This window comes from Emys orbicularis, chromosome 8 (genome assembly GCF_028017835.1).
Source record: "Emys orbicularis isolate rEmyOrb1 chromosome 8, rEmyOrb1.hap1, whole genome shotgun sequence".
NCBI lineage: Eukaryota > Metazoa > Chordata > Testudines > Emydidae > Emys > Emys orbicularis.
Window position 1 is genome coordinate 59,574,947 of NC_088690.1, and position 15,029 is coordinate 59,589,975.

General features: G+C 40.5%; 1 protein-coding gene across 1 annotated transcript in view; it reads right to left on the reverse strand.

The window, feature by feature from the left end:
* Positions 1-12,943: 12,943 nt before the first annotated feature.
* RALGPS2 (Ral GEF with PH domain and SH3 binding motif 2) overlaps positions 12,944-15,029 on the reverse strand; it is a 260,231-nt gene continuing 258,145 nt past the window's right edge. The window contains exon 20 of the mRNA XM_065408804.1: positions 12,944-14,522. Within this exon, the coding sequence (XP_065264876.1) occupies positions 14,493-14,522 (30 nt within the window). The 3' untranslated portion in view covers positions 12,944-14,492. The remainder of the gene's footprint in view (positions 14,523-15,029) is intronic.

Below are 15,029 nucleotides of genomic sequence, written 5' to 3' on the forward strand. Positions count from 1 at the left end.
CCCCCTCTGTCTTAGGTTCAAAGTATAGCAAACAAAGATAAACACTCTAGTAAAAGGTACATTTACAAGTTGAGAAAACAAAGTAAATCTAAGACGCCTTGCCTGGCTTTTACTTACAATTTTGAAATAAGAGAGACTTGTTTAGAAAGATGGGGAGAACCTGGATTGATGTCTGGTCCCTCTCAGTCCCAAGAGCGAACCACCCCTTAAAACAAAGAGCACACACAAAAGCCTTTCCCCCCCCCAAGATTTGAAAGTATCTTGTCCCCTTATTGGTCCTTTGGGTCAGGTGTCAGCCAGGTTACCCGAGCTTCTTAACCCTTTACAGGTAAAAGGATTTTGGAGTCTCTGACCAGGAGGGATTTTAGTACTGTACACAGGAGAGCTGTTACCCTTCCCTTTATAGTTATGACAGGCTCTAAAATAAGATTTAAGGCATTATATTTAAGTCCAAAATATAAATCTATAGCTGATGTGGAAAGTAACTTTAAGCCCCATATGATTCCAATTTTTACTTCTTTTTACTGCACAATTTCATTCATTTTCTGAAAAACTGAATCTTTCTAAGTGTGAACTAAAAAACACCAGAAAAGAATGAAAAAGAGGTCATTTTTGACTTATAATCAAAAGAACTTCATACAAAGAGCTTTGGGCTTAAATTGGTCTCCATTTATGGTCAGGAAGAAATTCTTCCATCACCATAGATTACTGCACAGTAAGCCAGATGCGTTAAGGGAGATTCACTTTCCTCTGTGACATGGATTAGAAAGCTGCTGTTGGAAGCACGAGACTGGAGTACGTAGAAAGCTGTCTGAGCATTCTGATGTGGTAATTTCCTATATTCTAACTGGTACCTTCATTAGAGGTCTCAAACAGGATAAGGATTGAATGAGAAAGAAGCTGGAACAACCACTGGAGACGGTCCCTACAGATCAATGCTGAGATGCATTGATGGGGATGTATAAGGACACTTGCTCTTCTCCTGTACATATTCTGTAGATAAACTGCAGGTGTCTAGGATGGACAGTGACGCTTTTCATTAGTGCTAGAATTAACTTATATTAACAAAAACCCATTCCCAAGAGGATAAGCTCCCTTCCCCACTGGCTTTTGAAGTTCAATCCTCACCATTCTGTGGAAGAAATGGTAAATTCATAAAATACACACATTTATAAAAAGGGATGAATTCCTATACATGTACGAAGGCTAGATCTTTTTGAAAGGACCAAGATTATTACAAAGCCATTCAGTAGCTAACTGGTGTCACTGTCTTTAAGGGCGAAGTACACTTTGCTATGAAGAGGCAAAAACTGACACCACTTGGGCTGTTTCTTGTGCTGTCAACTAACTGCAATGTGACGGCTGATGGGTCAGAGCAAGATTAAATGGTGTGGTTTGCTTTTTTCTTCAAAATGCATAACTAACACATGGAGCTCACTGTCAGAGGATATCAGCAAGGCCAAGAGGTTAGTAGAATTCAAAAAGAGATTAGACATTTGTATGGTTAGTGAGAACATCCACAGTTACATAAGTTTTAAAAAGAAGCAATATAAGCCTCATGCTTTAGGGCATAAGACAACCAATAAGTGTCAGGATTTAGGAAGAAACTTCCCTTATGGGCAAGTCATTCTACAATTGTCCATCATGGGGTATCCAACACCTTCCTCTGAAGCTTCTGGTATTGGCCGCTATCAGACCGGATACTAGATTAAATGAGCCCTTGGTCTGATATGGAAGGGCAAGTCCCGTGTTCCTGAGTTTTTTATGATTACTGTGGAGAAACAGCCTCATTAGTCCTGTCTACACTGAATACCTTGGACATTTACAGTTCAGGTCCAAGCACCTGGGCTGCTTGTAAAATATTTCATGTCAATTGTAATAGTTCACAAATGTTCTAAGGACCAGTTAAACTGATCTAGCTGTCAGCAAGCCTTATAATTCAGCCCGCACTTGTTCAGTGGGCCCTGTTTCAGCACTAGTGAAGACAAGAAGTGCAGGTTGTGCAGTTGAACTAATTCAAATGGTTTCCCTACAGAATCCAACAATGATATTCATGCCACCTTACAAATTCTTCCCCAAACCACTGCTTTGGGATAAGTTCTACAACAGGTGGAGGGAGTGCTGTGCATGGACATGCTGAATCAGTTCATACTTAACCAGGAGGATTAGCGTCCACACCTTTTCAGGAACAAAGGGTTATGGTAAATGCTTAGCTGTTGACCTTGAAACTGTTCAGCTCCCTATGATTCTGCATAATGTGGACAGAGATAAAGCTGACCATTAACTATGAATTAGTTAAAAATAATCATTTAGAACTGTTTAGTATTTTCCCACTTGGAGAAAAAATTCATAATTCATAGATTCCAAGGCCAGAAGGGACCATTGTGATCAACTACTCTAACCTGCTGTATAAAACAGACCATAGAACTTCCTCAAAATAATCCCGAGCATATTTTAGAAAAACATCCTATCTTGATTTAAACATTGTCAGTGATGGAGAATCCACCATGACCCTTGGTAAATTGTTCCAATGGTTAATTACTCTCAGTTAAAAAATTATGCCTTATTTCCTGTCTGAATTTGTTTAACTTCAACTAGACTCAATCTGTTTAACTCAATACATAAGAAACTGACAGGAGGCACTTTGCTGCCAGCTGTATTTTTGTATGAGATACTTCTCTCTTAAAGGTGACCAGCAAAAGAGTGTTTCTGCCTTTTTGTTTTTAATTATGCGTAAAGAAAGTTTTGTTTTTTTGTACACAAAGTACACATTCTTTTTCCTTTGCAGATCACCTTTGAACAAGACCTTTTTGAAAAAACCTGAAATTTATGGAAAGTTGCATTTTACACATTGCAGCACACTGTAACAGTCAGTCACAAACTTAAGTTACATGTTTAGTTATGTGGTATACAGGGCTGGCTCCAGTCACCCCTTCTGGAGGGCCAGGACTTTGGAGTCAGATCAGTTATAGAGGACAGCACTGTAGAGCCGAAGATGGCACCAGCAGCAGAGTCCCCAATGATCACATAGTGTTCCTCAAAAGTGTGGACTGACGCTCATGTTGCTGCTCTACAGATCTCTGAGATAGGGACGTTCTTGAAGAAGGCGACAGATGAAGAGATCGAACTTGTGGAGTGTGTATGAATAGAGCCTGGAGGGGTCACGTTGCGAACCCTGTCTGACGCAATTTGAAACCCACTTGGAGTGCCTTTGGGCTGATATTGCTGAGCCCTTGGATCTTTCCTAAACAGAGAGGAAAAGCCTAGGAGACTTCCTGAAGACCTTTGTCCTGTCCAGATAGAAGGCCTGGAGTATCCTGATATCTAGGGTATGTAATATAGCCTCCCTGTTGTGTTGGTGAAGCTTGGGGTAAAAAAGATTGGAAGGTGAATCAATTGATTCATATGGAATGGGGAGGTTACCGTACGAATGAATTTTGGATACAGCCTGAGCATAACCTCCGGAAAAAATAGAGAGCTCTAGCCTGTAATGAGTCATCGTCAGCACCTATGAATGCCAGGTGTTTCACTGGAACGAGGGTTGACTTCTGGGCATTGATCTGTAGGCCCAGTTCCCAAGATCTCTTGGAGAGATCTGGCTCTGAGAAGACAATTGTCCAAGTACGGGTAAATCATGATCCCTCGGGGGTACAAGAGAGCAACCATCACTGAGAGAACCTGGGAAAATACTCTCAGGGCTGATGATAGTACGAAGGGGAGCACTGTGTATTGGTAAAAAGAACAGGAGTACTTGTGGCACCTTAGAGACTAACAAATTTATTAGAGCATAAGCTTTCATGGGCTACAACCCACTTCTTCCGAATCATTTAGATGAAGAAGTGGGTTGTAGCCCATGAAAGCTTATGCTCTAATAAATTTGTTAGTCTCTAAGGTGCCACAAGTACTCCTGTTCTTTTTGCGGATACAGACTAACACGGCTGCTACTCTGAAACTGTGTATTGGTAGTGGTCCTATCCCAGAGTGAATCTGAGAAATTGTCTGAGTCAGTAGAATTGAGATACGAAAATAGGCATCCTGAAAATTGAGGGCCGAAAACCAGTCTCCCTGCTCCAACGCTGAATAAGGTGACAATCTTGAACTTTAGAGCCTTAAACTTGTTGAGAGTTCTGAGGTCTAGTATGGGTCTCCATCCTTCCTTCCTTTTGGGTATTAGGAAGTAATGAGAGTAGAACCCTTTGCCTGATAGATGTTGAGGTACCGTTTCTATGACTCCTAACTGGAGAAGATGATTTATCGCTTGTCACAGTGAATTCTCATGAGAAGAGTTCCTGAAGAGGGATGGGGAAGGGTGTTTTGGAGGGGGTAGGGAGATAAAATGGATGGAGTACTCAGTTTGAACGATTTCTAGGACCCACCAGTCTGATGTTATTCATTCCCAGGAACTGCAGAACGCTGCCAATTGGGTGTAGAGCAATGGTCGGCTGTATCAGTTGGGGGAGAGTAGTCTAATGACACCTCGATCTGCACGTCAGAACTTTTGTCTGGACACAGAGGGCTGGGCTGAAGAAGATTGCAGGCCAGATAGAGAGAGGCAAATTTCCCAAGCACAAACTATGAGGCTCATAGTGGCATTTAGCCAGATATTGGGATATGCATGGTCTTTGCTGGGATTGGGGACTGAACCAGCTTTTTTGTCCTGGCATGTAGATGCCCAGCAACCAGAGAGTGGACCCTAGAGTCCTTCAGAGTGTGAAGGGAGGTTTTGCCATATCTCCAAAAGGGAGGTCTTCAACCGTAGACTGTACCTCCATCAGTAAGCCTTACAGATGGAGCCAAGAGTCCTGTCGTATCACCACTGCTGTGGAGGGAGACCTAGCCGCTGAATCGAGGGCAGACTGCAGCAATGTCTTTTCCAATACTGGCCCTCCTTAAATTGGTCACAATGTGACTCCAGCATCCATTCAATAAAGTCATTCAATTTTGAATAGTTTATATAGTCATATTTTTCCGTGAGGTCCTGATAGTTGGCGATACAGATTTGAACGTGGCTGAGCAGTACGCCTTCCTTCCGAAAAGGTCCAGGTGCTTCCAGTCCCTATCATAGGGAGTGGCCCTTGATTAGTGTTGTCGGCCACAGGAGTTGACGGCACCCACCACAATGGAGTTGGGTGGTGGGTGGGAGAAGAGAAACTCAGATTCCTTGGCGGGGACATAGTATTTTTTGTCTGCCCACTTGCAGGTAGGGTGCTACCGATGCTGGAGTTTGCCATACAGTTCTTGCTGGGTCTAAGTTGACTTAATTAATAGGGACGGCGATCTTTGAGGAGGAAGAATGGAGAATGTCAAGGAGTTGATGGTGTGTCCTTGACTTCTTCCAGTGGTATTTGGAGAATGTCTGCAACTCTCTTTGCCAACTCCTGGAAGAGACAAAAGTCATCTGCCAGAGTTGATGGGGAAGGCATTACGGCTTTATCCGGGGAGCAGGAGGATATGGCCCTCAGTGTCACTTCTTCCTTGGCACCGACCTCCTGTGCCTGTATGATGTCTTGTGGAGCCTCCAAAGCTCTGATGCTGTGTCCGAGGGGCTGTGTCTTGAGGGTTCTCGGGCGAGGCTGGAAGCCCAAGGGGCATGCTGGTGGTATGCCACCCAAGGCTCCTAATAGGGCCATTGGAGTGGTGGTGGCACAGAGCCTGGCAGTGGTGCCCATGGGTGGCCATACCAGGATGGCAGTGGTGGGGCCATCTGTGGACACATGTTTGGGCTCTGTCAGTACTGAGCATCATATGCAGGGCCGACGAGAGGGGGGGGGGAAGCCGGTACAAATTACTGGGGCCTGGCAGTCCGGAAGGGGGCCCGGCAGTCCGGCTTCCCCCCACCCCCCTCGTCGCCTTACCGGGGCCCAGCTTCCCCCCCCCCTCTCGTCAGCCCTGTTTAGCCTGTTCGCTCTTGCTGGGGGGCCCGAAATTTTTTTTCACCGGGGCCCAAACCCACTCTCAGCGGCCCTGATCATATGGGGCCCAAAAGGAGTCCTGTGACACCACGTCCGTTGGTTTGCAGTCTGAACTAGAGAGCGGGGAAATGTGGCATGGCAGTGGTGATGATTCCCGTGCTAGGCAGAGGCTCAGTGAGGCATTCCTGGTACCACGGAGAAGGGACCCCAGTACATCTGGTATGCGGAAGTTCCTGGAGTGATGGGATTCCGCTGGTATCAACTGTCCCAGTGATAGTGCTGAGGGGTCTGTGTGTGTGTCAGGGATCTTGTCCGTACTGGTCACTCCGGTGCTTGGCGAGGCATCAATGGTGGTACCAATATAGACTCGTGTATCAGGAACATCTTTTTATTGGAGTTCTTATTCCTGTCCCCCAGTGCTGACGACTCAGTCCCCATGCTCAGTGGTACTGGCTGCTGATGGTGTCCGTTAGCCATGGGTGCCAGACTGAGATGGTCTCAGTGCCAAAGATACCGAGCAAGATGGAGATCGCTTATGGCCATCTCTGGGCTCACTATGGGGACTTCCCGCTCTCTTAGATGACTTGTGAGAGGGGTCAGCAGTTTATTTCCTCAACCTACAACCTTTAGATGTAGAGGGCTGTGGCTCATGTCTGCCAGGTGACTCCTGGCGCAGGTCCTGAGGGGGCCTGAGAGCCGCTTCCATGAAGATGATCTTCTGTCAGAGCTCTCTGTCCTTACGAGATCGTGGCTGAAGTTGCTGGCAGAGACCACACTTTTGTTAGAGGTGGTCTTCCCTGAGGCAACGAATACACTGGGAGTGCTGCAATTGGGATTGCCTCCTTGAAAGTGAGGCATTTCTTGAAGCCCAGCATACCCCGTTATGGGGGAAGAGTCCCCAGTGAAAGAAAAGCGGGAAAAATAAAGGTTTTTCCTCCCCCAATTTTTTTTTAAGAGACAGAAAAAAATGAGTAAGGAAGAAACTACAACTACACTATGCTACAAGGCTAATTAACTATCTAACTGAGAATAGAGCAATGATCTTAACGGACTGCAAGGAGCTCCGTCTCTAGCCAGGGGCAACTGAGAAGGAACTGAGGGGATTTAAGCAAGCATGTGCTGACTAGCCACGTGGGGCAGCATGAGGAGAGACAGTGCATGTGTGGGACTAACAGACACTGCTACCGAAGCTCTCCAATCAGCAGCACAGGGACACAAGCACAGCTACAGTCAAGCACCCATAGGGACACTACTTCAAGAACAATTAAGGCTCTTGTGTGGAGAGAGGTGATTAGACAGGTGAGAAAAGACTTTTCCAAAAACACTGCTCTAGTCAGCATCATTCAACTTCCAGTAATAGCCATGTCACAGACTGCAGACTGTATCTGCAAGGATGGAATCAGTCCTCGTCAGAAAATGTGCACACCAAAACTGTTGTGCTGAGCTCTAGTGAGCAGTTTATGAGAAACAAAAAGATTTGGAAAATGAGTGAGGAAATAAAACCGATGACAGATTAATTCCATATAATTTTTCACAGTACTGAACACTTACAACAGTCTTAAAAGTTCCATAATTTGGAAATAATGAAGAGTAAAGTCTACTCTGCCCTTTTTATTTTTTAATGCATCCAGTCTAGAAGCAAATAGTTCCATCAAGGAAACAGGGTAGAAGGGGCCCTAGGTTCATAACCTGGCAAGCAATAATCCACATCATTTCACACCAAGAGCTACATAGGTCCTGTTCCAATGTGATGTAACACAGTGAAAAGGCACAGAACGCTGACATGCCATGCCAAGGGCTAATAAAAAAGTACTTTGCACATTACCAACATTCTCTGCACATGCTCAGTTTTTACCTTTTTGCAGTTTCTTAATAAAGTAATAGGAATAAAGCATGTTAACTAATGGCTGTGTTTGCAATGAATTTAATTTATCTCATCTTTAAAGGAAAAGTGTATATCCAAAGGAGGATGAGGAGGATGGAGAAATCAAGAGGAAAATCTGATAAAAACAGACAGCACATGTATGGAAATACCATGGTGGGAAAGCATCTGCTCACTGGCAGCTAATAGAAGGAGCTGTAAAAATTAATCAAATAAAAGCTCTTTTCCATTAACTGTCTTTCCTTGTTAGTTTATGGATTTCTTCTTCGTGTTTATTTGTAGTGGTATATTATTTTCATGCTGTTCTTCACAGGTCCATTGAAAAGAGCTTATAATACACAAATTCCAGCTGATCCCAGGCAATGTATTCAGAAAGAACCAAATTCTGTGCTCGAGCGTGGTTGCGGTATCAATATGATTATGAAAAATAAACTAATAGTTCACACAAATCCACATTTTAAATCATTTATTTCAGTAGGAAAGATTTCTGAAATCCATACTTAAAGTAATTTTAAACTAGCTTATGCAAACACACAATTTCACACACGCCCACACTTAAGTATTTAAAAAAATAGAAGAAGAAAAAAGGCTAGAGGACAGTCTAACTGCACGTCACTCATAGAGGTCATAGTGCAATTACTATCACTATAGCATCTCAAGTCAACATGGAAGAATAACATTAAAAATGGCTTGTGTTTATCATATAAACAATCTGTTTTTTCTTCCTGGATTATTAGAGATTGTATGATTTCCCCATCCTCTGCACTACTACAGTAGGGCTTGAATGGGTGTATTTATCTGTATGCAAGGAGTCAAGGGCTCTGTAAACAGGTGAACCCTAAAGATCCTTTCTTTCCCTATTTAATTGGTCAACTTTTACTACTTTTGGACCATATTTGGGAGCAGTTCTGGAATGGCAAAAGCTTTGCTGAGGAATTGGAGGCCACATCCCTCTTCCACTAAGGTAAATTTGATACTAATCAAGTGTACAGAAGAAACTGAATGTTTATGTTACTCCTGGCTGTTTGAGGAAAAGCTCCAGCAATTAGCCACCATGGTCTGATCTGCAAAAGCCTCCATCTCATTGTGGCATTTTTTTATAGTAATAGTCCTTGAGAAAAATCCTCAACTCTGTTCTGTAACATGCATGGCTAGACTCAAAACTCTGCTTTCTTCACCTTGGGCTAATCCTTTCAATTGTCACTGAAGAACCCTTTAAGGTTGATCATTTCTGTGATAGGTTATGCTTTTCCTTTCAAACATCTGAAGTTAAAAACACCGCAGAGGAAATGCTCTGTTTTCTATCATAATGTCTTAGAGGAAAATGAATATTCTATTGTATGTGGCTTTCATTGCTTAAAAAAAACCTCAACCTGTGAAAGCTTATTAATTAATTTCTCCATCCAAAGCTATGTGCTTCAAAGCTTAATGCTTCAAAGCTCACAAATCTCTTGTAGGCAAACTTAGTTTTCACTAGATGGTATGACACCAGAAATAGAACAAACAACCCCTGCACAAATGAGCTTAAAGTACTTCAAGAAAAGCTACAATATACAGTTTGTCCAGTTTTTTTTTTTAAGTTTCTCCTTGATATTTATTCTAAATTAACAAAAAGGTTGCTAGGTATAGTCCTTTCACATTTGTACAGTAGAGTGTTTCAAAGGAATAAAAAGGAAGAGAGAATCCTCATTTTTAGCTAGGGGAACTAAAGTTCACAAACACTAGAAATTACTCGGAATGCCCTCTGATCCTTATTTATTCTTGTTGCTTTTTTTCCCGCTTAGGCTTGACATTCCAAATGTTTCATATTTTAAAGAAAAATTGTTACAAGATGGTTTAGACCGTTCTGATAAAATCTGCAGACAAATCTGTCAATGGCTGCTTCTGCTAAAAAAAATGACCAAACCTAGAAAAACAGTTTAGTAATTTAAATCATATCTATCTTACACAGACCAAAATTGACTAATTCCTTCTGTTAGAAAAGTAAAAATGTTGGGAAAGAGGGTACACACTACAGAAATCAGGGAAAGTAATTCGGTCCAGTGGTTGCTATTGTATTTTCAGCTCTAGAACAACAGAACTGAACTTCAAACTGACAATAAGGCACTGACCAGTCTCTCTCAGATCCAAGTGTCTGCCTCCCCACAAAAGTTTGGATGATGACCAGAAAGAAGTTCAGTTGTACCCACTGAAGAAGTTCAGCATTCACTTATACAGATTCCTTCAATAACAACTCTCCCAAACACCAAATCTATTTACTTTAGACACAAGCCATTTTTAGGGAAAGGCAAAGGAAAAAAAGAAAGGGTCGGTATTTAAATAACAACGCTTTTAAAAGTTGACCTCGTAGCAAGAATAAACAACTCATTGGTGTGATTTAGTAGCAAGTCTAGTGTTTTGAAGCTTAGAGCAGGCAGTATATTAAAATGGCTGTGAAAAGATTAGGACTTCTAATGCTTGTGAATGAAAATACCAGAGGAGGAGAATGAAGAAAAATGCCACTGCAGGAGCCAGAAAAACATCACCACCCAATTTTCCTTTCATCAAAAGGCCCACAGTGCCTTAGCAACACAAAGCTACATTTACTTCTGTTGGAAGGGAAAGTATCTTCCAGTTGACAACCTGCCTTCATTTCTCATTAACAGTGGAAGAGTATGTTCTTCTAAAAATTTAATTGCAAATAAGCGCACTTAAAATGTGGCAAGGAAACTAGCATTAAACTACATAGTTAACGTCAATCAACAAAAATAAACTGATGCAACTGTGTTGCATTCTTTTGTGTTTCCTTGATAGTTTGTTTCTTATGTTTTCATTTTCAGTAGTAAATGTTCTGCTAGCAGCAACAATGTTGCTGCAAATTCTTCTATAACACATCTGAGTTCTGAGAGGGAAAGTTAACAAATAGTCAATTCCCCAAAAGGGCCACATGAGAGAGTGCAGAATTGAGGAAGTGAAGATCGCCCTGCCACGATTTTCAGCATAGTGAGCTTTTTCCTTTTCAGAACTTACAGAAGTGGTATCTGCTTGTTAGAATCTTGGAAAAGTTCCTTGTAGGAGAGGTTAAAAGTTGGGTATTAAAACCAGGTGGTACATACTTAACTCAAATGCACATTGAATCAGAGTAACTTGGGCAATGTTTCAACAGCATTTTCCACAAGAAATGGTTAGTAAAATGAAGCACATGCCTAGATTAACTCAAATTGTACAGATCCCATTTTGTAAAATCAATTGTGACTAACATTAGCTCTTTAAGAACACTGAAATGGAAGGCATTTGATTAAATGTAGCAGAAGTTATAAAGAAATAGCATTAAGTTAGAAAGCTAACATTAAGTTAGCATTTAGTACTTCAATTTACGATAGCCAGAGATGTATTAGAAGTGCACTACATTTAGTATCACCACAACTAATTCTCTAAACTGGGTGGATTCTCTGTTGGTGTTTAAACTAAAAATCTTATAGGAAGTGAACTGTGAAAAAAGTGGCTTTGTAGTATACCAGTCAGCAGATGATCAACATTTACATATAACCCAGCCAGGAAGATCTACTCTGAACTATTTTTGTCCACATTCCTGTAATAATGGATTTTTTGTTCTACAAGACATCTCAAGAGACCTCTTTCAACTAAAGATATAAATACAACAAAATAAAGTTATGAACGTTAGCTGCAAAATTTCAACAGCTACTGAAAGTAAAAACTAAAGAAAAACATTGCAAGATAAACCAAAGACAAACACAATCAACTGGCTGACATTCTGGATAGTGCATCCTTACCTATCTGGTTGTTGTATTGTTTTCCCATTACTACTTTAAACGTTTTGTTTAACTACTACTTTTTACAGAGAGGTGGATTACTGTGCTCTGCATAGTTGATTTGAGTTGTCATTCAATTTAAGCTTTCTGTGACAGGTTTCCTCTCAGGAGAGAAAAAAAATCATTTTTCCCTAATAATCTTCCAATTCAAAAGATGTAAAGTCTTAATTCCAGTAATCCTTCAGATTGTCACAAACACTAATACGGGATAAAACAGAACTAGATATTGAACTTCTGGTACTAAGTATCTAAAATTTTTTTCATTAATCATTGTTTCTCTTATTACTCTTGCTAAACATTTTAAGAGGCTTCTTTTTTCAACAGTTCTCCCACGAAAAATGAGATATTTGAGGCTAGAAAAATAAAGATCAAAATGATATATGATGTCTAAATAGGCAGAGAGCAGCTACAGGCAACAGTTCATCTAATGATGACTATTGACAAGGGCTCAGCACTGCTTTCCCCATCTTACTCTATGTACCATAAAAACAGAAGAAAAGACATCTGGATAAATTCAAAGAACAAAAACAACACCTTCTGACCCGACTCTGTCTTTAGCAAAGCTGTGTGATGTCAGGCTGTGGCTCCCAGTTTCATGTTTCCTCTCACTAACATAAGAATAGATATAGTTAACCTGCAATGCATCTAAATTAGCTTATTAAAAAAAATCCAAAATCCACAGGGTTACCATACACAATGCTTAAAAAAAGTACACACATTTTGTTAAAAACACTTTTGAGAAGAAACACACACTAAGTAATTTTAAAAATGCAAAACAAAAACGAAAGCTGTGCAAAATCTATTACAGTAATACTGTTGGCTATGAAGATGTTGTCTCTGCTATACACCCAACATGGGTTAAGTGATGTTTGAACTGAAAAGTGATTCGTCACGAGCAACCTCCTTTCAGGATATACTACTTCAGGATCAGAACTGATTATTCACTCTCCACAGAAAAAGATATACAAAGTGATACCAAATTGTGTAAGTGTGACACAGAAGTGTGCATCTACTATATCCTCTTTATACTAAAAACAGATTTCACAGAGTAACATTTGGAAACACCCCAACTTTCCACCTCTCTCCTCCCCAAGAATGGTTCTCTCTTTATGCTAGTTTGTTCTCTCAATAGGGACAGCAACCTTCCTCCTCTGCCTCATCAGTCACAAACTAATGATTTCTGTTAAGAAAATGCAATATTGATTCTGGGAACTTTAATGTGTGAAACTCTATCCCCTTACCCTGATTTAATAAATGAAGTGTACATTACCAAACAAATTACCACCTCTGGATTTTTTTTTTTTTTTTTTTAAGATTATCAAGAGAACTCATTACCTCAGACTACTGGATAGTTTTAGGAAGTCTAGGGGTGCACCTGTAAGCTTATTTACTGCTTTTGAATTACAATCTCAGTGGAATATCTACCATTTTTTCAAGAAGTTTTCCTGGACACTATTGGAATTTCTTCCATATTTATAAAGATCAATGTTCCGAATGTTAAATAGGGCTTTGTGTACAAGAGACTATAATTAAGTAACTTAAAAGAACCCAAAATAAGGCATGAATGAAAATTTAATGCACAGAACACAGCAAATTTGTCCTCCAGTTTGGGATTTTAAATTTTTTGAGGAAGTACGTTTAGTGACAAAGAATTACTCATATATAGGAAAAAGGTTTTGATTATCTAGTCCACCCTATTTTTCTTTCCTAGATTAAACTTCTCTAGGAATTGCAAATATAGTTCAAGCTCCTAAATCTTGAACAATACAGATAATTAAAACCATTTTTTTCAAAATGAAAATATGGAAACTCTGACATTGTGTCTCTCAAACACCGTAAAAAAGAGGTCTTATAAAACTGATACTCTGAAGCATTTTACCCTGAGAGAGGATCTTCTGCTTTTCCCTCCCTTTAACTGTACCTAGGGGAACATCCTTCCAGAGAAGTAAAACATCTCTGTGAGCTATATCCAGTGTTTGTTGTGTAGTGGAACCATCACATGGAGGAAAGTAACCAGTGTAGAAACACAATGGGAAGGAAACACTCAGTTCTGACCTGATGACACCTCACAGCTCCCACTTAAAAAACCCAAAACAGACTATTCTTCAACCAGGAACTAGACAAGCATGTATCACGATCCTGCTTACAAGAAAAAGTGTGCTGTACACACACTCAGCCTTTGTGCCACTGGCAGGAAGTAAGGTTCCTATACAGTACTAAGGTTACCAAGTTTAGTACTTAAAACAAACAAACAAAACAAAACAAAACAAAACGTTGCATTTGTTACAGCTCTCATAGTCTAGGTCTGAGAAAATTAATGATGCTCCAGATCAAGTGAGCCTGAGAGAAGCTCCAATTGAAGGCTGCTAGTATAGTCTAAACACCATCCCTAGAATGTGTAAGTACCGCTATATCCTTAGTCTAAACCCAGCTGTTGATGCAACCCTTAAGAAATATGGTTATACCCTTTTTAAAGAATACTAAAAAGGTGGTTCCCCCCCCCCCCAAAATTAGTATAAAGTTAAAAGAAATGCAAATTAGCTACAACCTATTTAACCCAAGCACAGCACCGCCATAAGTTTCACACACACTATTTGGTGTTGCATGTTGGTTTTCCTTTCACTCTTTAAGGCAGTGGTTTCCACAGGTCAGTTCAGAAAATATTAAGAAGCATGGTCCATGGCAGTTCATGTTGCAACTCCATTTTTCACTCAAGGGAATCCATTCCCCAAACTGTTAGTACTCCAGCGTTTAGAGATTGAGCCTTTAGGTTCTGTTCTGGCTCAAAAATAAATTTATAGCTGGCACACTTTCTTCAGGACGTCATGCTCAAATGATGAGAAACAGTTCATCAAATTGTTCTCTTTCATGTTTTGAATTAGCTTTTTACTCAAAAGACATCAAGTTGGCAGGAACCTAAAACAAAAACACAAGTAACAGCTGATTTTTATTTTGAGAATTGGCTTTCCATATTTCATCTTTTCAGAACCCACCCCTTGCAAGTTTAAAATGTTCAGTTTACCTCTCCCCTCTACAAAAAAAAGGGTAAATACAACCAGTCAAGCAGCACTAGAGTAACTACAACTATAGGAAACATATATACAGAGAAGGCAGACATTAGATTGCAGTATGGTTTATAAAATGTGTTATAACATGATTTGGCTCTGGTCTATATCTACAGGTGAATTATGACATAATGTAGTTTGGCCACAATTGAGAGTTTAACATTTATTAAAGTTAACAAGCCTATTGAAGACAGATGCAAGGCCTTCGCAGCTGAAGGTCCCAGTTTATGGAATTCCAATGAACAGAGACTAGGATAAGGCCAAGTCTTGCCATGTTCATGGAATATGCAAATCTCATATCTTTGTGAAGGCATTCCCCAAATAATGGAGAGGAAGAAGTGCACAGCAGTGTTCTTCA